The sequence below is a fragment of the Trichomycterus rosablanca genome, chromosome 4, assembly GCF_030014385.1.
Source record: "Trichomycterus rosablanca isolate fTriRos1 chromosome 4, fTriRos1.hap1, whole genome shotgun sequence".
NCBI lineage: Eukaryota > Metazoa > Chordata > Actinopteri > Siluriformes > Trichomycteridae > Trichomycterus > Trichomycterus rosablanca.
In genome coordinates, this window is record NC_085991.1 from 9,017,741 (window position 1) to 9,039,684 (window position 21,944).

At 43.4% G+C, this 21,944-nt stretch overlaps 1 protein-coding gene across 1 annotated transcript in view; it reads left to right on the forward strand.

Annotated features, from left to right (window-relative positions):
• Positions 1-21,944, forward strand: part of dhx9 (DEAH (Asp-Glu-Ala-His) box helicase 9) — a 41,127-nt gene that overhangs the window by 11,547 nt on the left and 7,636 nt on the right. The window contains exons 7-20 of the mRNA XM_062993923.1: positions 2,419-2,465; positions 2,577-2,713; positions 3,893-3,982; positions 4,077-4,232; positions 4,421-4,498; positions 7,398-7,589; positions 7,711-7,852; positions 10,627-10,709; positions 10,907-11,063; positions 12,322-12,419; positions 14,051-14,264; positions 17,475-17,569; positions 18,531-18,604; positions 20,642-20,794. Of these exons, the coding sequence (XP_062849993.1) occupies positions 2,419-2,465; positions 2,577-2,713; positions 3,893-3,982; positions 4,077-4,232; positions 4,421-4,498; positions 7,398-7,589; positions 7,711-7,852; positions 10,627-10,709; positions 10,907-11,063; positions 12,322-12,419; positions 14,051-14,264; positions 17,475-17,569; positions 18,531-18,604; positions 20,642-20,794 (1,716 nt within the window). The remainder of the gene's footprint in view (positions 1-2,418; positions 2,466-2,576; positions 2,714-3,892; positions 3,983-4,076; positions 4,233-4,420; positions 4,499-7,397; positions 7,590-7,710; positions 7,853-10,626; positions 10,710-10,906; positions 11,064-12,321; positions 12,420-14,050; positions 14,265-17,474; positions 17,570-18,530; positions 18,605-20,641; positions 20,795-21,944) is intronic.

Below are 21,944 nucleotides of genomic sequence, written 5' to 3' on the forward strand. Positions count from 1 at the left end.
TGGGCACTTTTCCCACTGCTGCTGCGGTGTGCGATCTCTGGGATTGGTTTGGGCAACTGCTTGAATGAGGGAGTCAACTGGAGCTAAGCATGGCTCTCCGTACACACACTACAGCTCTGTGTGACTATCCAACTCCAGTAGGTGACAAACAGATACTAACTACCTTAAGTAGACTGCTTTGTCTAAAGGTAAATATTTAACTAAATCCAGAGTTGTAAAGATTAACACTGACGTACAGCATCTGTCTAATAGTTATTATACAGGTAGGGGACAATTGAATGGAAAGTCTAAATAACTGATTGTTTTGGTTGGGTGTCTTTAATTATAGTGTATACCGTATTAAAATGCTGAAAGAGCGCCTGGTACATTTCCTAAATCTCAGAAGTGCTACCGACCTGGCCAGGCACTCAACAAACAATCGATTGTGTCTGAGAAAGGGCAGGGTTGAATAGGGTTTCTCCTACTTTCCTCTACTTTCACCTCTCAGTGGAGGTGCGTGTAATGCCTAGTTCACACTACATGATTTTTGCCCTGATTTTCGGCTGCTAGATGTGCCGGCTCGGAGGCAACCTGGCGTTCCCTCTGCGATCGAAACTCGGCTCTCGATCGCTATGTGTGAACTGTTCAACGACTCGATCCGAGCGGCTCCGACTGAAGAAAAACATCTAGCATGTTAAATATCTGAATCGGTCGACCAACTGGCGGTGAGTGCGGTGTCGAACTACAGCCAATGAGAACTCAATATATGGGGAATACATCGGCACACACTCAAGTATTACAGTATGTAACCTTATCGTCCACGCCAAACCATAATACCAACGCTGCATTGCAAAAAAAAAAAATTTTATTTACTTCCAACTCACTACAGAACAGATGATCCCTGCTGGTCGTGTTGCCAAATCCACTCGGATTCATTTATTTTTGTCTTTGCTTTTATGCTGCACATCAGCGCACAAACAACTTCGATCGCTCGCTTATTGTTGACGTGCATTTATGGACACGGTTTCATCAAACCCCTCGTCACTTCTCGAAACATAGTTTGGGAGACCAGACCGACTCATACTGGTGATAGATCGTGTACTGTGAGAACCCCTATCGCCGATCAGTCGTGTAGTGTGAAAACCACAACGACTGGAAAGACCCGAGTGCGCCACTCAGGTGGCGCAGCGGTAAAAAGAGACGCGCTGCAACCAGGGCTGGATTCTGAGAACGTGGTATCGAATCCAGCTTTGCTTTACCGGTTCGAAGCTGAGTGGCTATATGAGCAACGATTGGTCGGTTGCTCATATGGGGGGGTGGGACAAAGAACCGGATGCGGGTCTCTCTCCGTCAGAATGCGATTACGTTCTCTGCCGGCTGGTTGGAGGCACTTGCACAGAGATGGGAGAGGGTGCCCTTAGGGTGTGTCTCTCCGCATGCAACGCTGGGTGGCGCCAAACTCGTCAAAGATGCATCTGGCTGCTGCTCGTGTTTCGGAGGGGATACGGGTTAGCTTCAATCACCTCCGTCAGGGCAGCGTTCGGCATAGACAGAGAGGAAGCACGATGCTAATTGAACAATTGGATGCGCTAAAAAGGGGAGAAAAAGGGGTAAAAAAAAAAAGACCCGAGTGCAAGAGATCCAGTTGTGTAGTGTGAACTTGGCATAAGGTAACTCCATATTTAGTGTGCCTCTTTAAGAATTCACAGCTGGCAGGCGCTCGTCTGCGGCTCTCCTTAAACCAGTGTGCATAAGTGTAAGCGGCAGAGGAACTGTGGTGAGAAATTGAAAATGACTGGATTAGATTCAGTCCGGTGAGGGGGGTTGCCAAATGTTAGTAACTAAAATATCATACATTTAAATTAATCACATGACCAAGCGCCCAGGTGGCACAGCGGGATATTCCGCTAGCACACCAGCACCAAGTTTCTGAACACTCCATCTGGCGGGCATAATTGGCAGTGCCTGCAGCAGATGCTAATTGGCCACCGAATCTGCACTATGTGTGGGTGGGTGGTTCTTCATACGCTGTGTAAGGACCCTGATTGGCGGAAGAGCCCCCTGTGCAGAATGCAGAGGCGAGAAGAGGACCAATATGACCAATATAATGGAACATTTTATTCTGATTGGAATATCTCTTCCAGGGTCCCTCTTTTCACAGGACATAAAAGTCCGAGGTGATTCATTAAGACAGTCATCAGGGCACCAATAATTTATTCTTCCAGTAAAGTTCCAGAGTGGCTTATGGTGGCCCAACACTTTACAGAGCCACAATATTTAGATTTTCCCTTTATTTTGTCACCTATCTGTATACAGCATCCTGCAAAATGTCACTAACCTTCTCTGTATGAGTTTACTGTTTAGATTGTTTTAATCTGCCTTATCTGCAGTGCTGCGTTTATAACACCTTGTCTACTTTTAAATCTTCCATGGTTTCAGGAGCTTCATTGCAGAAATGACTATCTTTGTAAGACAGCTGGGTAGAAGTAAGTCTTGATGATGTTTTTAATTATGTAAATGACTCACTCTTACACTAGATAACAATATATATTTTAAGTTTATATATTTTTGGCTTATAATTCACCTACCATTTTCAGAAATCTCTTCACGTGAGCACGGCTCCAATAAAAAGATAGCGGCACAGTCGTGTGCTCTCTCCCTGGTCCGACAGCTCTACCATCTGGGTGTCCTCGAAGCGTTTACAGGACAGTCCAAAAAGAAGGAAGGAGAAAGTGTAAGTTTCATGCCGTAGATTTGCTAGTCTAATGGAGACAGTTATGGACGGGTCATATGGTCAAATACCTTCATACTGGTTTATGTGATATTAAATTACAGGGAATGTTTACCACACACAATATGGTCCAAATGTATTGAGACATCCGCCAGTTATTTACTTCAGGTGTTTCAACCACACCCAGTGTTAATAGGTGTTTAATATCAATGATATAAATCATGTGCTTTTAACGTTGTGGCAGGCACTCAGTTGGCATAGCGGTAAAATATGCTAGCACAACAAAGGTTCGAATCTCAGCTCTGCTACCGGCAGGCTGGGCGCCTACACAAACAACAATTGGCTTGTTGTTTAGGGAGGGTGTCGGAGGGAATTCCTCATAACTGATGAAATTATGACCTCTGCTGGCTGATTGATGGTGCCTGCACAGAGATGGGGATCACTCTGAGAGATAGTCTACATATGAACTCGCCTCGTGCAAGTGAAAAGATGCAGTCGGCTACTGCACTTGCGTCTGAGGGGGCGTGTGTTAGTCATGGCTCTTCCAGTCAGGAGTGAAAGTCAACATCAGTAGAGAGAAAGTGTAATGCAATCAGGTAATTGGATATGACTAGATTGTGAGGTAAATTAGGGGGAAAATGCAAAGAAAAAACATTGTGGCAACAGTTTAGGAACAGCCTTTTAGCTTTGAGCAGGTTTCTATAAAAACGCATTTGATGCATTTGGTTTGGATCAACTTTAGTGGCCTGCCGAAGACCTGACCTCAACTCAACCGAGGTTGCTCAGGTGGCACAGCAATCGTAACATCCTAGCACGCCCCTGAAGTCTCTAGCAGAGCTATCGACCTCTACCGGGTGTCCACACAAACATTGCCCTGCTGTATTTGAGGCAGGAAAGGTTGAATGGGGGCTCTTCCAGCTGCCGCTGCAATATGTGCGGAGCTGTGTGAGTCATATCACATATGGAGAGCCACACTAAGCGCCGAGTGGGAACCCAAAACTAGTAGATAATAAGCAGCTGCAGATTTGATATGTGTCCAAGACGAGGCGTGTGATAAGATCTGAGTTGTGCAGGTGGCAGCATTCACAATGTGGACCTGGTATATAACAACCTTGATCTTTAAGGTTACACACATCGTTTTGTATTGACTTTGCACATAATAAACAGCAATTTACTTAATAGGTGGAGGTTTATAATGTGAACATCAGCGACGATCTGGGACAACAGCTCCGGAGCGTCATCCAAGAGCTCAACATATTCATTCCTCCTCCTGTGAGTACAAATGTCTCGTTCAACAGCTTGCACTAGTCTAGTTCTAGTCTTAGTTTAAAGGAACGTCGTGAAAACACGTGTGTTGTTTCTCCAGGACCCAAGTGGTCCAGTGTCTTTGATCCAGGGAAAACTGGCCCACTTCGAGCCCTCGCAGAAGCAGAATTTTGGAGGCGTGGTGCAGTGGTCTCCCCCTCAGGTCAACTGGAATCCTTGGACCAGCAGCAACATTGACGAGGGACCTCTGGCATTCGTAAGTTTACAGTCATACATGTAAAAAGCAGTGTGTTGCCAGATATTTAAGAAATGCATACATTTACCTAATGATGTGTTCATTAGGTTTAGTGCCAGTTTCCCCAGACATGATTTAAGGCAAATTAAGTGCCGTCTACCAGTCTAGTAAATAGTATTGACCACCACTATTGGGATTTTCTATTGCAGTGTACACCAGAGCAGATAAGCACAGACCTACAAGGTGAGCTCAACTACCAGCTTGAACAAGACAAGTGTCTTCAGGAGGTAAGGTCACACATCACACTGACTCTACAAGCTCATCTTAAATAGTCTGGCACAATCCGAACAGCAAAGATACTTTTACCAGTCATAGTTTGTTCGCTGTGGTCCACAACATTTTCTCTATTGGTTTAGTTTTTTTCCACAGACAAGTCCAAGCACAAAAAATGCATCGTAACAAACCATGTGAGAATGTTCACTCTGCTTATTGGTCAGATGTGTCTGAGGCAGGGGGTCCTGTGTCTTGTACTATCTCATATTTGTAAACAATTACACATGGAGCTAGCTGTGGTAATTATCTGGTAATATAACAGGCTAAACTGCATAAGCTGAATTGCATGGATGATGTGCTGCCTTTAGCTTATATATAGAATGTTCTTTATTATCTATTGGGATTTTAACGTCATACAGACGTCATACAGATTACACAAGATTCATCAGTTCACAACTTTAATGTCAAACACACTCATGGAGAATTTTGTACCTCCAATTCACTTCACTTGCATGTCTTTGGACTGTGGGAGGAAACCCACACGGACACGGGGAGAACATGCAAACTCCTATATAGAATGTACAACAAAATACTAGTTGGGTCAGGTCAAGTTCAGACCATGATCTCAGCACAAATGAATCACTCCAGGGACAGGACTGAGACTACCTCCCCTCAAGGGTATTGGTGAGATTATTTTGGTCCACACCAAAGTGTGATTACTGTGTTTACACTTACCCAAGGGGAGAAACCAACCTTAAATAAAAAAAATGCATGTTTGAACCCAACACTGACAGGGAATATTTATTGAGGAGGATGCTCCAAGGTTGATGGACCTTTACCTGTAATACATACATATGTACACGTGTACAATACAATTAAATTCTTTATCTGCATATCCCAGCTTGTGTGGAAGTTGGGGTCAGAGTGTAGGGCCAGCCACTGTATGGCGCCCTTGGAGCTGCGAGGGTTAAATGTCTTGCTCAAGGGTCTAACAGTGGCTGCATAACAGAGTATAACTGTCCCTAAGGCTGCATGAACACAATTCGTCCTTAGATTTATAAAACAATGCAGTTTCATGAACCCACTTTATTCTTTATGCTGGGTTTTTATCTTCTCAAGTCTCCATTATGACCATTTTCAATACATTTCATACAAATTATTGTGAATAAGCTGTCAATATGCTTAGTCAATATTATGTACTGTTTCAAGCCTGACACTCAGTGGCACAGCCACGTATCATGTGACAGGCTAAACGCTGCACTAAGCGACACTAAGCACCTAGCCTGGCAGTAAACGAAGAGCAAAATGCTTATCATGTAAAAGCTGCCTAAGCGTTTGAGTGTTAAAAGCTTTACCCACCCTTAAAGCGCATATGCATGTTTACATAGCCAACCCAAACAATAAAACATGTCTTGTGCATTTATATTATTTAAATGATCATATATTTAAATCCTAAACGGTTAAGCTTTCTTTCTTTTGGGATTTCTCCCCTTTATCTCCCAATTTAGTCATTTCCAATTCCCAATCGTGAACCCCACTTGCACAACCCTTGATCATCACAGGCCCCTATTCTTATCATCTGCTGTACGGTGCCACACTAGGCTCCGTGTGACTCCCCCTTTCCCACTTGCACACGCATCCAGACTAGGATTACATATTGCAGCATCAGCAGGCAGAGACCCTGTCCGACCTTCCTAGCCTCAAACATTGATAATTGTTGATGTGGACGCATGGCCAGGTTGCTTTAGACTAGGGATGCACCGATCCGATATTAAGATCGGATATCTGTCCCGATATTACCGAAATGAGATGGATCGGATATCGGATAATCAGGCCGATCCATGGGTCCGATACGTTCACTTTAGTTCGTTTGCGACGCGTGCTAAGCCCATACAGGACGCGCTGCCGACGTATGGCGTATAACACAAACAAAAAGAGCAACATGGAGTGAGCCAAAGAGTCAGCTGCATGGAGGTATTTCACGCTTGCTATGCTAATAAGTTCGATGGCAACATGTTTATTACTCAGGTTTAGCTGCTATATTTTATTTTGAATTACTGTTTGCACTAAATATTTACGGATAAGTTTATTTGAAAAAGTTATTTAAGCTACTGCTGTTTTTCTCATTGTCAGCAGCCACATTTTGGGTGTGTTTGAAAACCTAAAGAGCTGCCTTGCTGTCTTACTGTCTACATAAGCGTCAATATAACATTTCCCTTCATGTACCGATAACGGTTACATTTCCTGACAAGCTCGAACTTGCAAATAAAAACACTCGGTATAAGTTTATACAAGTTAAAAATCAGTAATATTTTATTTACGTTTGATAATAACACTTGCTTTGGTCACCAAGGCAGCGTCGGGTGCTTACTCGTTGAGTGAAAATAACACTGAAATATTAAGATGCCTGTTTATTATTTTATTGACAAATAAATAGCAGTTCAGTACATTTATATCTGTGTTAATTATATTTTGTTTTGCAAACTTAGTAATGTTTAAGTCGATCCTGATGCCTTAAGTCTTTCCCACATGATAAAGTATACGGTTTATTAATTCAACAATGGTATCGGATCGGTATCGGGTATCGGCCGATATGCAAAGTATATGTATCGGATCGGTATCGGAACTGAAAAAGTTGGATCGGTGCATCCCTACTTTAGACGTACATGGTAGACCGCTGTGCCACCTGAACACCAGAAACTGACATAGTTTCAATTCTACGTTTAGAATGATCTTTGTGTGATTTCTTATCTCAGTGCCACTTATGCTACTTTACACTGTTGTTATTATTACCAGATCATTGATTACAATCAAATCACTGACCCTCTCATTGTATGTTTACTGGCTATGCTTCTAAACACAATATACATCCATACCTAACCTAAGCCTGTGTTACTTGCTTCTATATCGTAGAGGTTAAATGAGCGACGGCAGCTGCCCGTCAAAAAATTTGAGGAGGAGATCATGCGCACCATCAACTCAAATCCAGTAGTGATCATTCGAGGCGCCACGGGGTGTGGCAAGACCACCCAGGTGCCCCAGTATATTCTGGACCAGTTCATCCAAGAAAGCAGGGCCTCTGATTGCAACATTGTCGTCACCCAGGTTAGTCTACTCATCTAAATCATGTTTAATTAAGCCTAAAGCATTAACGGCCATACGCTAAACCTAAGGGCTGTTGTTGGAGGTTCAAACTGTTGCTTTCCAATCCGTCACCTCTGTCTAGCCTCGGAGAATCAGCGCGGTGTCCGTGGCGGAGCGGGTGGCATACGAACGAGGTGAAGATCTGGGGAAGAGCTGTGGCTACAGCGTACGCTTCGAGTCCATCCTGCCCAGGCCTCATGCCAGCATCCTATTCTGCACTGTCGGTAGGTTTTGCTTGTAAGTTTTGCTCTCTCGAGCTCAGATAATCGTAGCACGTTAATGAAATTGATAGCAGATAAGATCTTTGATCAGGCCTGGATCACTGTGGTCAGACGACTGGGTTGAAGCATCTCTGAAACAGGCAGCTCTGGTCAGAAAAGGGACAAGCCACAAAGTGCCGGTTGGTATACGGCCAAGACTCGCTGATGATGGATGACATGAAGGCTGTAATGTCTGGTACGGACCAACAGAAGAGCTGCTGCGTCTCAGATGCATCGAACCCTTCTGGTTATGTGGCTAGGTATTCTCAGGCCAGTCTCAATGCCTCTGGTAACTCCTGTCCTCTGCTGAAAGCACCTTAAGTGGGCAGGCAAGCATTAGAACTGGACAAAAGAGTGATAAAAGAAAGTTGATTGGTCAGATCAACCCTGTTTTCCCCAAGATCAGGACACCTGGTCATGTGTGCATTATTTACCTGGAAGAGATGGCACCAGGATGGTTCAGTGTACAGAAGTTAAACCCATTGGTAATGCCCAGCTCCCAGACACCACAGGACTCATTCAGATATCTTGTGGAGTCCAGGACCTGGTGGGTCAGAGCTGTTTTCACTGTTAGCAGTAGACCCTGGTCTACATTTACAGTATACTGTCTAAGCAATTGAGAGCTAAGGGCCTTGCTTATGGGCCCAACAGTGACAACCTGGCAGTGGTGGGGCCTGATCCAGCATCCTTTTGATGACCAGTCCAGTACCTTAACCACTAGGTTACAACTGCCTACATTTTAAATCTGACTGGTATGCGACTAAGCAGCCCCTATGCGGCAAGCTGTTATGCAATGTGACTTTCTGACACCTTTCTATCATAGCTATGTTTTCTTTAGCAATTTGTGCTTGGGCCTTCATGACCATCTTCTGGTAGGTACTATCCAGTGCATTCTGGGAACACCCCTCAAGACTTGCCACATAGAGCCACATATTTCTAGTGTTAAGTGCCACAATGTGTTAGTATGTACAATATCAGGGTATCATCTCCATAGTACATATGCTATATTTGCTGGTTCCATGAGCTGGTGTCAGATTGTTCCTAGTTCTTACTTGTGCTGAATGCAATTCCTTGAATTCAATAGCATGTGTGCATGTATTTTTTCACTTTATACAGGTCCTTCTCAAAAAATTAGCATATTGTGATAAAGTTCATTATTTTCCATAATGTAATGATAAAAATTAAACTTTCATATATTTTAGATTCATTGCACACCAACTGAAATATTTCAGGTCTTTTATTGTTTTAATACTGATGATTTTGGCATACAGCTCATGAAAACCTCAAAAATGAAAATCTCAAAAAATTAGCATATTTCATCCGACCAATAAAAGAAAAGTGTTTTTAATACAAAAAAAGTCAACCTTCAAATAATTATGTTCAGTTATGCACTCGATACTTGGTCGGGAATCCTTTTGCAGAAATGACTGCTTCAATGCGGCGTGGCATGGAGGCAATCAGCCTGTGGCACTGCTGAGGTGTTATGGAGGCCCAGGATGCTTCGATAGCGGCCTTAAGCTCATCCAGAGTGTTGGGTCTTGTGTCTCTCAACTTTCTCTTCACAATATCCCACAGATTCTCTATAGGGTTCAGGTCAGGAGAGTTGGCAGGCCAATTGAGCACAGTAATACCATGGTCAGTAAACCATTCACCAGTGGTTTTGGCACTGTGAGCAGGTGCCAGGTTGTGCTGAAAAATGAAATCTTCATCTCCATAAAGCTTTTCAGCAGATGGAAGCATGAAGTGCACCAAAATCTCCTGATAGCTAGCTGCATTGACCCTGCCCTTGATAAAACACAGTGGACCAACACCAGCAGCTGACATGGCACCCCAGACCATCACTGACTGTGGGTACTTGACACTGGACTTCAGGCATTTTGGCATTTCCTTCTCCCCAGTCTTCCTCCAGACTCTGGCACCTTGATTTCCGAAAACAGTACTTTGGACCACTGAGCAACAGTCCAGTGCTGCTTCTCTGTAGCCCAGGTCAGGCGCTTCTGCCGCTGTTTCTGGTTCAAAAGTGGCTTGACCTGGGGAATGCGGCACCTGTAGCCCATTTCCTGCACACGCCTGTGCACGGTGGCTCTGGATGTTTCTACTCCAGACTCAGTCCACTGCTTCCGCAGGTCCCCCAAGGTCTGGAATCGGCCCTTCTCCACAATCTTCCTCAGGGTCCGGTCACCTCTTCTCGTTGTGCAGCGTTTTCTGCCACACTTTTTCCTTCCCACAGACTTCCCACTGAGGTGCCTTGATACAGCACTCTGGGAACAGCCTATTCGTTCAGAAATGTCTTTCTGTGTCTTACCCTCTTGCTTGAGGGTGTCAATGATGGCCTTCTGGACAGCAGTCAGGTCGGCAGTCTTACCCATGATTGCAGTTTTGAGTAATGAACCAGGCTGGGAGTTTTTAAAAGCCTCAGGAATCTTTTGCAGGTGTTTAGAGTTAATTCGTTGATTCAGATGATTAGGTTAATAGCTCGTTTAGAGAACCTTTTCATGATATGCTAATTTTTTGAGATAGGAATTTTGGGTTTTCATGAGCTGTATGCCAAAATCATCAGTATTAAAACAATAAAAGACCTGAAATATTTCAGTTGGTGTGCAATGAATCTAAAATATATGAAAGTTTAATTTTTATCATTACATTATGGAAAATAATGAACTTTATCACAATATGCTAATTTTTTGAGAAGGACCTGTATTTAAACTTGCCTAACTAATGCTTGGTTCCTTTCTAAGGGGTGCTGCTGAGGAAGCTGGAGTCAGGAATTCGAGGCATTAGCCACGTAATAGTGGATGAAATCCATGAGAGAGACATCAATGTGAGTACAGCATTGATCTTGTCTTAACCCCATGGCAGTCTGGCCTATATTTGTGCATTTTCCATCTGAGGACATGCCTAGTTTTTAGGATTTTAATTTAAGTTTATAATATAGGAGACAATTTCTAGTTTAATGTTACGTTCTGTTATATTAGAAATGACTTCCTTTAAGCAGGTTTTGTGCATGTTTCTCTGCAGACCGATTTCCTCATGGTCGTCTTAAGAGACGTGGTCCAGGCTTTTCCCGAGGTCCGCATCGTCCTCATGTCGGCCACCATCGACACCACCATGTTCAGAGAATACTTCTTTAACTCCCCCATCATAGAAGTCTATGGACGCACATTTGCAGTTCAGGGTGAGTAATTATCAGCTTAAGTACTCTATATTGCCAAAAGTATTCACTCACCCATCCAGATCATTGAATTCAGTTGTTCCAATCACTTTCATGGCCACAGGTGTATAAAACCAAGCACCTAGGCATGCAGACTGCTTCTACAAACATTAGTGACATAATTGGTCACTAAGGAGCTCAGCGAATTCCAGCATGGTACCAGTCGTGAAATTTCCTCGCTACTAAATATTTCACAGTGAACTGTCAGTGGTATTATAACAAAGTGGAAGCGATTGGGAGCGACAGTAACTCTGATAAGAAGTGGTAGCCACGTAAAATGACAGAGCGGGGTCAGCGGATGCTGAGGCGCATTGTGCACAGAGGTCGTCCAAACTTCATGTGGCCTTCAGATTAGCTCAAGAACAGTGTGTAGAGAGCTTGATGGAATGGGTTTCCATGGTCGAGCAGCTGCATCCAAGCCTTACATCCATCACCAAGCGCAATGCAAAGAATCTGATGCAGTGGTGTAAAGCACGCCGCCACTGGACTCTAGAACGGTGGAGACGTGTTCTCTGGAGTGACGAATCACGCTTCTCCGTCTGGCAATCCGATGGACGAGTCTGGGTTTGGTGGTTGCCGGGTGAACGGTACTCGTCTGACTGCATTGTGCCGAGTGTAAAGTTTGGTGGAGGGGGGATTATGGTGTGGGGTTGTTTTTCAGGAGTTGGACTCGGCCCCTTAGTTCCAGTGAAAGGAACTCTTAATGCTTCAGCATACCGAGAGATTTTGGACAATTTCATGCTCCCAACTTTGTGGGAACAGTTTGGGGATGGCCCCTTCCTGTTTTAACATGACTGCGCACCAGTGCACAAAGCAAGCTCCATAAAGACATGGATGAGCGAGTTTGGTGTGGAAGAACTTGACTGGCCTCCATGCACAGAGTCCTGACCTCAACCTGATAGAACACCTTTGGGATGAATTAGAGCGGAGACTGCGAGCCAGGCCTTCTCGTCCAACATCGGTGTCTGACCTCACAAATGCGCTTCTGGAAGAATGGTCAAAAATTCCCATAAACACACTCCTAAACCTTGTGGAAAGCCTTCCCAGAAGAGTTGAAGCCGTTATAGCTGCCCAGGATGGGCCGACATCATATTAAACCCTATGGATGAAGAATGTGAGTCACTGAAGTTCATATGTGTGCGAAGGCAGACGAGGGAATACTTTTGGCAATATAGTGTATGTATCATGCTAAAAACTTACTTCATAAAATTGCTCTATGCAGAATATTTCCTGGAGGACTGCATTCAGATGACCCAGTTTATTGCACCTCCAAACGACAGGAGGAAAAAAGATAAAGACGAGGAAGGCGGCGAGGAGGAGGTATACATTTAAATATCAGATCTTAATTTTATTCCTAATTTATCAAAGCACTAGCCGGCTCATTATGTGTGTTTACGTGTCGTTTTGCGGCTGCCGTTCATCCGGCATGTCCGGTAAATGCAACACGACCCACTGAAATTTGATCCAGTAATGCAGCTACAGTACAAATGTGCATGTGTGTGTAAACACTGTAGATTCCAGCTGCATTCTAACTCTGTTTGAACACCATGCAGAACATTAAATACTGTGTGCTGACACACTGGTTGACAGATTCCCTTTCTTTCGGCTGCCACAGCGGATAACTCTGGTCCGCATACCTGATTTGCACCCGATGCCCTTTCTGATGCAACCCTCATTATTTTTTATCCAGGATTATCCTTGGGATTATTGGACCCGCACTGAAAAAGCACTGACGAGTGCAGTGCACCTCACAATGGCTAGACTGAATGAATAACTCATCCATCCCTGTTAGTTTTATTTTGTAAATGGAATACTAGCAATAATACCACTTTAATGTTGGAAAATGTGATGTAATTACCCCCTGTATCACTAATAAACTCTACGAGAACCATATAGAAGCACTTTGTAGTTCTACAGTTACTGACCGTAGTCCATCTGTTTCTCTGCATGCTTTGTTAGCCCCCTTTCATGCTGTTCTTCAATGGTCAGGGCTCTCCGAGGACCACTACAGAGCAGGTATTATTTAGGTGGTGGATGATTCTCAGCACTGCAGTGACACTGACTTGGTGGTGGTGTGTTAGTGTGTGTTGTGCTCACTGTCACCGCTGGACTGAGGATAGTCCACCAACCAAAAACATCCAGCCAACAGCGTCCTGTGAGCACTGATGAAGATCTAGAAGATGACCATTACATTTACATTTTCGGCATTTAACAGACGCCTTTATCCAAAGTGACTTACATTACAGTTAGAGTATACAGTCTGAGCAACTGAGGGTTAAGGGCCTTGCTCAAGAGCAGCAACCGGCAGGTGGGGCTTGAACCAGCAACCTTTGGATTACTAGTCCTAGCCGTAACCACTAGGCTACGGCTTGCCTGATGACCAACTCAAATAGCAGCAATAGATGAGCGATCGTCTCTGACTTTACATCTACAAGGTGAACCAACGAGGTAGGAGGGTCTAATAGAGTGGACAGTGAGTGGACAAGGTATTTAAAAACTCCAGCAGCGCTGCTGTGTCTGATCCACTCATACCAGCACAACACACACTAACACACCACCACCATGTCAGTGTAACTGCAGTGCTGAGAATGATCCACCACCTAAATAATACCTGCTCTGTGGTGCTCCCGGGAGAGTCCTGACCATTGAAAAACAGCATGAAAGGGGGCTAACAAAGCATGCTGAGAAACTACAGTCAGTAATTGTAGAACTACAAAGTGCTTCTATATGGTAAGTGGAGCTGATAAAATGAATGTTATGGCTGATCGGTGTATACGGCATGTTAAATTGAATTGAAAAAGCTACTCATTATATGAAATCATATAGTGTAGCTAGACACCCTGCCATGTTGATTCTGAACAAATGAAGCACCTGACCAAGAGTGCTCTAAGCCTCCCTTTTCTCCCGTTTAAGTGTTTACTTAATAGTCTGCATGTTGGTCTGTTTTCTAGGTGAACTGTAACCTTACGTGCGGTCCCGAGTACGGTCCGGAAACCAAGCGCTCCATGGCTCAGCTAAACGAGAAGGAAACTTCATTCGAACTGATTGAGGCCCTGCTGAAGTACATAGAGACACTGAAGGGTCCAGGGGCCGTGCTGGTCTTCTTGCCTGGCTGGAATCTCATTTACGCCATGCAGAAACACTTGGAGATGAACCCACACTTCGGTCAGTAACACTTATCTTTCACCATAACACCATCACAGCATTGGGGTTGTACACCTTACACCTTGAACAATGGCGTAGTTGTTACTGCACTTTACAATGCTTTATACATTTTGAATAGGAGACGGGTCTGGACTTCAGACAGGCCGATCTAGCACCCGCACCTATAAAGCCACACTGTTGTAACACTGGTAATAATTGAAGCGAGCAGGGTCATCCCCTGAGAATGGTGTTATCTGGAGGGCAACATGTGTTTGCATCCTTAGTGTTCTTTTTCCCTTGATTTTCCTACTTTCTCTGCCAATTTAGTCATGTCCAATTACCGATCGTGAATCCACTGATGCTTGCACAACCCCAAGTGGGTAGCACTGTCACCTCACAGCAAGAAGGTCCTGGGTTCGATCCCCAGGCGGGGCGGTCCGGGTCCTTTCTGTGTGGACTTTGCATGGTCTCCCCGTGTCTGCGTGGGTTTCCTCCGGGCGCTCCGGTTTCCTCCCACAGTCCGAAGACATGCAAGTGAGGTGAACTGGAGATACAAAATTGTTCACATTAAACTTGTGAACTGATGGACCTTGTGTAACGAGTAACTACAGATCCGGTCATGAATGTAACCAAAGTGTAAAAGCATGACGTTAAAATCCTAATAAACAAACAAACAAGGGTTCCCTGATCCCTGTTTCTGGTTTTAATTTGCTCTGTCCCAACTTTTATAGGAACGTGCTGCAGGCGTCACACTAGGGGTCTGTCCAAAAACCTAGTTGCCTTGCTGCCTATGTAGAGAGGATTCTAATATAACATCGAACAGATTATTCAGACGCACTACTTATACAACGATTACGTCACTGCAGTTTCCGCTTACTCAGCTAACACAGTTAGCCTCAGACCATTCAAACCAGTAGGCTGAGTTGGCACAACCCACTAGCTTGCCTCCTGACATCTTCTCTGTGTATCGAAAATGATTAAATTGTCACTGACAAGCCCGCATCCGTCCACCATATATTTGTCATTTTTTGTGAAAAGAGTTGTGCCGCACTGAATACTGGGATTGCCTTCACCGCTAAGGAAGCATCGGCTGCTCCCTCGTTATTCAGTCAGATTATCGCTTTGAAATAAGGCACCTCAGTAGGCAGCATTTTAAGGCATCTAGGAATTGAGTCTCCTTCTTTTCGGGAGCGTGTTGGATGATGTAAAATATGTGTATGTAGAAAGATCATTAGGTATTAGGTTTTTGGACAGACCCTAGGAATCAGCATATATTTACAAAGTCTATTTAGTCAAGTCAACTTTATTTATATAGTGCAAAATCCAGGACCAACGGATACAAAAACCCCTGTTGAGCAAGCCGAGGGCGACCGTGGCAAATTACAGGAAGAAACCTTGAGAGGAACCAGACTCAGCGGGGCCCATCCTTCTTGGGTGGCCTGGAGGACACTTTAAATAGATAGGATTTACACAATCATACAAACACAGAATTAAATGAACTAAAAGTTATAACTGGCAATAACCTCCTCACTCCCGAGATTGGATGGTTTAAAAACAAACAATATCCTGTAACAACACTTGTTCATTTCAGCCTTTTAAATGACATTATACAAAAAAAAATAAGAAATTTTGCATGGGGACTGAGTTATTCAGTGTCCAGTATACCGGACATTTGGAATTAAGAGCATGAAATGTGCAAGATTTTCTGAAAATATTTACATATTATTATTACCATTATAACGTGACATATCAAGTATTGTACATTTATGCCATAATTTAATACATGTTTATAATATTAAAAAGCATATACTAGTTTATACAGAAGTTAAAATTTACATTTTGATTATTTATATAAATATTTTAAATATTTAATTTAAACTTTTAATTTAAAAACTCTTTTTAATTAAAACATTTAGCTTTGTTCATTTCCCCTTTTCTTATAAACAAACTTTACTTTCCTAAATATATTGTAAAAACAAGGAACATTACTAAAACATAAAACAGAATATTCAGTTTGTCAGTATTGGTTTTAAATTATCCACAGACCTTTCCTTCAATATAAATATTTTGAAAATAAATTATATCAAAATTATTCAAATCAAAACCTTTTGCATTTCAGCTTTGAGTTTTCCTTTTCTTTTTTTAACGGGACCTTGTGTGGAACTCAAAAAAGCAGTTCAATTTGAATGCAAAGAATTACATTACATTTTAAACATTTCATGCATGATCTTTTGGTGCAGCCAGGGTTTCTGCACCTCTGAAAGCTGGTGCTATCACTACCCACCACTGGCAAGTGCTCTGCCCCTCTGCATCTAACATCTTGGCTTAGAATCACTTGACTCCCTATCACTTTCCTGTTGATATTCATCCTCTTACTCTCAACACAGCAGTATCATCTAGTAATTTAAGCACCTCATCTACTGTCAGCCCTTAACATACACGAAAAAGATATGTACAGCACAAAAAATGCAAAAAATAATACTGATGCAAAACATTTGCTCAAAATTTAAGTATGTGTAAATACATTCATTGCTTATATCATTACCAATCATTACAAAAACCTTCTAAAAATACATAATTTCTAAAACACTTTGATTATATGTAAAACACGAGATTACATCTTCGGGTCTTTTTTCAAAAAGCTAAAAAAATTCTCAATATCTTTGACCAACCAGTAGGAAGCCAGAGTTGTGTTGGAGCGTCTAAAAGTGAGTGTGACAAAGTAAAACTTGCTGTCGAGTTATAAAACCTAAAAAAAAAAAAAGTCTAGTATACTGGACATTAGGAACGAGGAGGATACATAAATAAATAATAATAATAGAGTTATTATTCGGTCTAGTCTTCAATAAAGTCTGTAGTGAGTTCTTGTCATTCTTGGTGCAATTACTCCAGACCCGTCACATCCGGCTGGGGCAGCATCGTTAACTCTGCAGTCTCGACTTCAATCCTTAACCTCGGTGGGTAGACGGGTTTCCATCAGAATGCCCTCGGGGTAGAACAACAGAGAATGTACATTTACTGACTGTCCCAACTTTTTTGCAAGTAGCTTTGGAAGAAGCCTAAATGAGAACGGACATGTGCGTCATCAATTACCTTCAAAACTGTTTTTATAGAGTAATTCTTTAAAGAATCCTTGTTGCCCCTGTGTCTGTATGAAGCAGTGGAGCTCCTAATAAACCCTGAAACATAAACCGGAAGCTCTTTGATCATGATCTCGTGTGCGTTTAACAGGAAGCCACCGCTACAAGATTCTGCCCCTCCACTCGCAGATCCCCAGAGAGGAGCAGAAGAGGGTGTTTGAGCCTTCACCTGATGGAGTCACTAAGGTCTGTGCAGTTTAAAATAGCGGTTCAGTTAGGCCTTTCCATCTGTCTTGTGTGTGTGTGTGTGTGTGTGTGTGTGTACAGATATAGCCTGAGAATTAATGGAGTTACACTGATCAGGCATAACATTAAAACCACCTCCTGGTTTCTACACACACTGTCCATTTTATCAGCTCCACTTACCATATAGAAGCACTTTGTAGTTCTACAATTACTGACTGTGGTCCATCTGTTTCTCTACATACCTTTTTGGCCTGCTTTTACCCTGTTCTTTAATGGTCAGGACCCCCACAGGACCACCACAGAGCAGGTATTATTTAGGTAGTGGATCATTCTCAGCACTGCAGTGACACTGACATGGTGGTGGTGTGTTAGTGTGTGTTGTGCTGGTATGAGTGGATCAGACACAGCAGCGCTGCTGGAGGTTTTAAATACCATGTCCACTCACTGTCCACTCTATTAGACACTCCTACCTAGTTGGTCCACCTTGTAGATGTAAAGTCAGAGACGATCGCTCATCTATTGCTGCCGTTTGACTTGGTCATCTTCTAGACCTTCATCAGTGGTCACAGGACGCTGCCCACGGGGCGCTGTTGGCTGGATATTTTTGGGTTGGTGGACTATTCTCAGTCCAGCAGTGACAGTGAGGTGTTCAAATCCACTCATACCAGCACAACATACACTAACACACCACCACCATGTCAGTACCTGCTCTGTAGTGGTCCTGTGAGAGTCCTGACCATTGAAGAACAGGGTGATACCAACTAAAAAAGCATGTAGAGAAACAGATGGACTACAGTCAGTAATTGTAGAAGTACGAACTACTATATGGTAAGTGGAGCTGATAAAATGGACAGTGAGTGTAGAAACAAGGAGGTGGTTTTAATGTTATGGCTGATCAGTGTTTATATACTGTAGCTTGAAGCTTTCATTTGTCTTGATTATTTGTCATTTTCGTTTGCAGGTCATTCTGTCAACCAATATAGCAGAGACCAGCATTACCATTAACGACGTGGTCTATGTTATTGACTGCTGCAAGTAAGTCCCCTCCAACAAATGTCCAATCTGTGGCTGCTTCTTACCACCTAACAGTGCTGGGTTTCCATACAGAGCTGAATTGCATACTGAGAACGATGCTATGCGCAAAGTGAGACCCCTCTTCCTCATCTCTTCTTCCCCCCTACTGGTACATGTGCCCAAACCAGTCTAATAGGTTATGTATTGATGTGGCAACGGGACGAGACCCAAACTTGTGTTTGTGTGAAGGCCTGGCAAGGTCAGAGGTTCTGCTGAGATTCCAACACTCCACTGTGGTTTGCTTGCACCTCAGACCGCTGTGCCACCCGAATAATCGATTCTTATTCTGTGGCTTGATTTGCCCAAAATGTCCCAGTTTGGAACAAACACTTACCCCATGCCACTCTTACCTCATGTTAAATGTAACAAATAAAAACATACAAATGTCCTATTCGGTCACTCATTCGAAGCTGCAGACCTCTACCCTGACCGATTAGAGCTGTACGTATCGGAGAGCCCAAGACGACGGGTTCACTGTTACCCCTTTTCCACCGACGCGGCACGGAGCCCGTTCCGGTTCCCGAACTTGACTTTGAACCGGTTCCGCGTGTTTCCACCGGAAAAAAGAGGTTCCAGACAGCGAACTTGCGGGCCAATCTGGCACCACAGAATACTTGGTTTTTCAGCCCGAACCGTGACGTCTATCGGTGGGCGTGTCATGTCGTACAGCACAGCGCATTAGCAACAATGGCGTCAGCTGGTGTCTCATATGGAGCTTAATGCTGCATTTTTATCTTTTAAAGTTCTCCTGATTACATTTTGAACCAGTTTGCCGCTGATATTTTCAAAGCGCCTTTAAAAAGGTGAACTGTGTGATATAACGTGGTAAACGTGACCCGGACAGAACGAAAAACGCTTAACGTGAAAAATAAAGCCTGAAGCTTTTTCAACTCCCCGAGCTGCATAAACACACGAGAAGTAAATCCAGCTAAACACAGATACATGTTGTATTTTAGAGTAGATTTGATGGTTTTTTCACACAGATGGATGTTCGTGTTGTGGAACTTTAGTGATCTTTCACCGCTCAAGTCGAGCGCTGAGCAAATCGGCTATTTGCGCCGAGAGTCGCGGTGAAACCGAAGCGCAAAACGCTTCTCACGATAATGAACTAAATAAAACAACGACTGAGACAAACACGTCACGTCTTCTTATCGCCGATTGTTAGATCGATGCTTTTTACATAAAAACAAACATCTGTAACAGCAGCACAAATGCTCGCACGTAATCCACACGCTCCGCCATGATATTACTGCTCTTAACTTTCGTTAAGTAACGCCCACTGTTGATGACGCTGCCTGGTTCTCAGAAACTGGCGGAAACGCGCGTCGGTTCTCTACACAACACCAAGGTTCAGAGAAACCCGAACAGAACCGGTTCAAGAACCACGGGTTTTTTTTGGTGGAAAAGGGGTAAGAGAGAGCAGTATCGCGTACGGAGGGTCACGCACTGCTCTCCATTATTCAAGTATTTATGCAGGTGCCATCGTCCATCCAGCAAAACTGCAAGTGCAACAGTAATGAGAAATCCGTGTAGGCACCCAACAGGCGGATAGCAGAGCTGAGCTTCGAACTCGAGTGCTTGACGCCTCAGCAGTGGTGGGCTAGCCTGTTTTACCACTGTGCCACCTGAGCCGTCCAGTAGCATGAGTATGAGCAAGCCCATTCCTGTTTCACCAAAAACCACTAGAAAAACATGGGTTTGGATCCGATGGTGATTAGTGTATTTAGTGTTATGTTTGGCTATGGACTATTAAACTTCCTTTCCATAGAATACCCAGGGCTCTTCAGTTTTACTGCCAAACGGTTGATGTAGCTGCAGGTTTATATACAAAACCAGCTATACCTGATTTAATTTAAGTTTTTTAATTAAAAAAAGCTGAGATACAAAACAAATAAATGAAAACTGTCGTGTGTAAAGAGTTTCTGATTGATTGAAGTGCAAACCCGCAGCCACAGTGACCAACACATCTAATCACCGTGTGTGCTTCCTACCACTCAGGCAGAAGGTGAAGCTGTTCACCTCCCACAACAACATGACCAACTACGCCACAGTGTGGGCCTCCAAGACCAACCTGGAGCAGAGAAAGGGTCGAGCCGGTCGTGTCAGCCCAGGCTTTTGCTTCTGCCTGTGCAGCAGAGCACGCTTCGAGAGGTATTTAAGCATGCACTCGTTACAAATTTTGTTCTTACTACTGCTAACAAGACAACCAGAAAACCAAATTGTTAAAGTCTTGTTTACGTTTCCTCTGCTAGTCACATGCGCCCAAGGACTCTTCAGTTCGCTTCATCTTTAACTTCACAAATTTGGGCGGCATGGTGGCTCATTGGGTAGCACTGTCGCCTCACAACAAGAAGGTCCTGGGTTCGTTTCCCAGGTGGAACGTTCCGGGTCCTTTCTGCGTGGTGTTTGCTTGTTCTCCCCGTGCCTGCTTTGGTTTCCCCCGGGAGCTCCGGTTTCCCCCCCACAGTCCAAATACATGCAAGTCGGGTGAACTGGAGATACAAAATGGTCCATGACTTAAACCAATGAATCTTGTGTAACCAGTAACTACCTGTTCTGTCATTAATTTATATATATATACAGTATATTATATTATATATATCACATCTGTGTTTAGCTCATATACAAGAAAGATGACTTAATATTTGTGTCTATATGTACAACACTGAGCAAATAATTGTCTGAGACTGTGAGAGCCAAAATTGTGCAAATGTATGAACAAGCTCAGGGCCACAGGTCCCTCTCCAGAGAATTTAATGATCTTGCGTCTACTATGCCCAACATCAGTAAGAAGTTTGCATCTCGTGGCTCTGTAGCTGACCTTCCAGGTCTTGGAAGAGGTGAATTAATGGAAGATTTTAGTGAAGGATTATTTAAACAGTGGATGAAGAACCGCCTTTAAATTCCTAAAGCTTGAAATAGTGTCAGCATGCAATATACACCGACCGGCCATAACATTATGACCACTGACTGGGGAAGTGAATAACACTGATTATCTCTTCATCACGGCACCTGTTAGTGGGTGGGAAATATTAGGCAGCAGGTGAACATTATAAAACGGATAGTTCCGGTCCTAAAATCTGATTGGCTGAGCCGCGTTCGAAGCCGTTGTAAAATCCCAGATAAACGCACACCTAGGACCACCTCACGTCATTCCATATTAATACGCCACTGAAGAGAAAAAGTGAATGTTATGTTCGCCCTCATGTTGCCTAGCAACACTGTTAACGAACTACGTGATTTCGCGGAAGAATGCTTTTGGTAAGTGTTTTTTATTTATTTATTATTTTTTTAAAACATT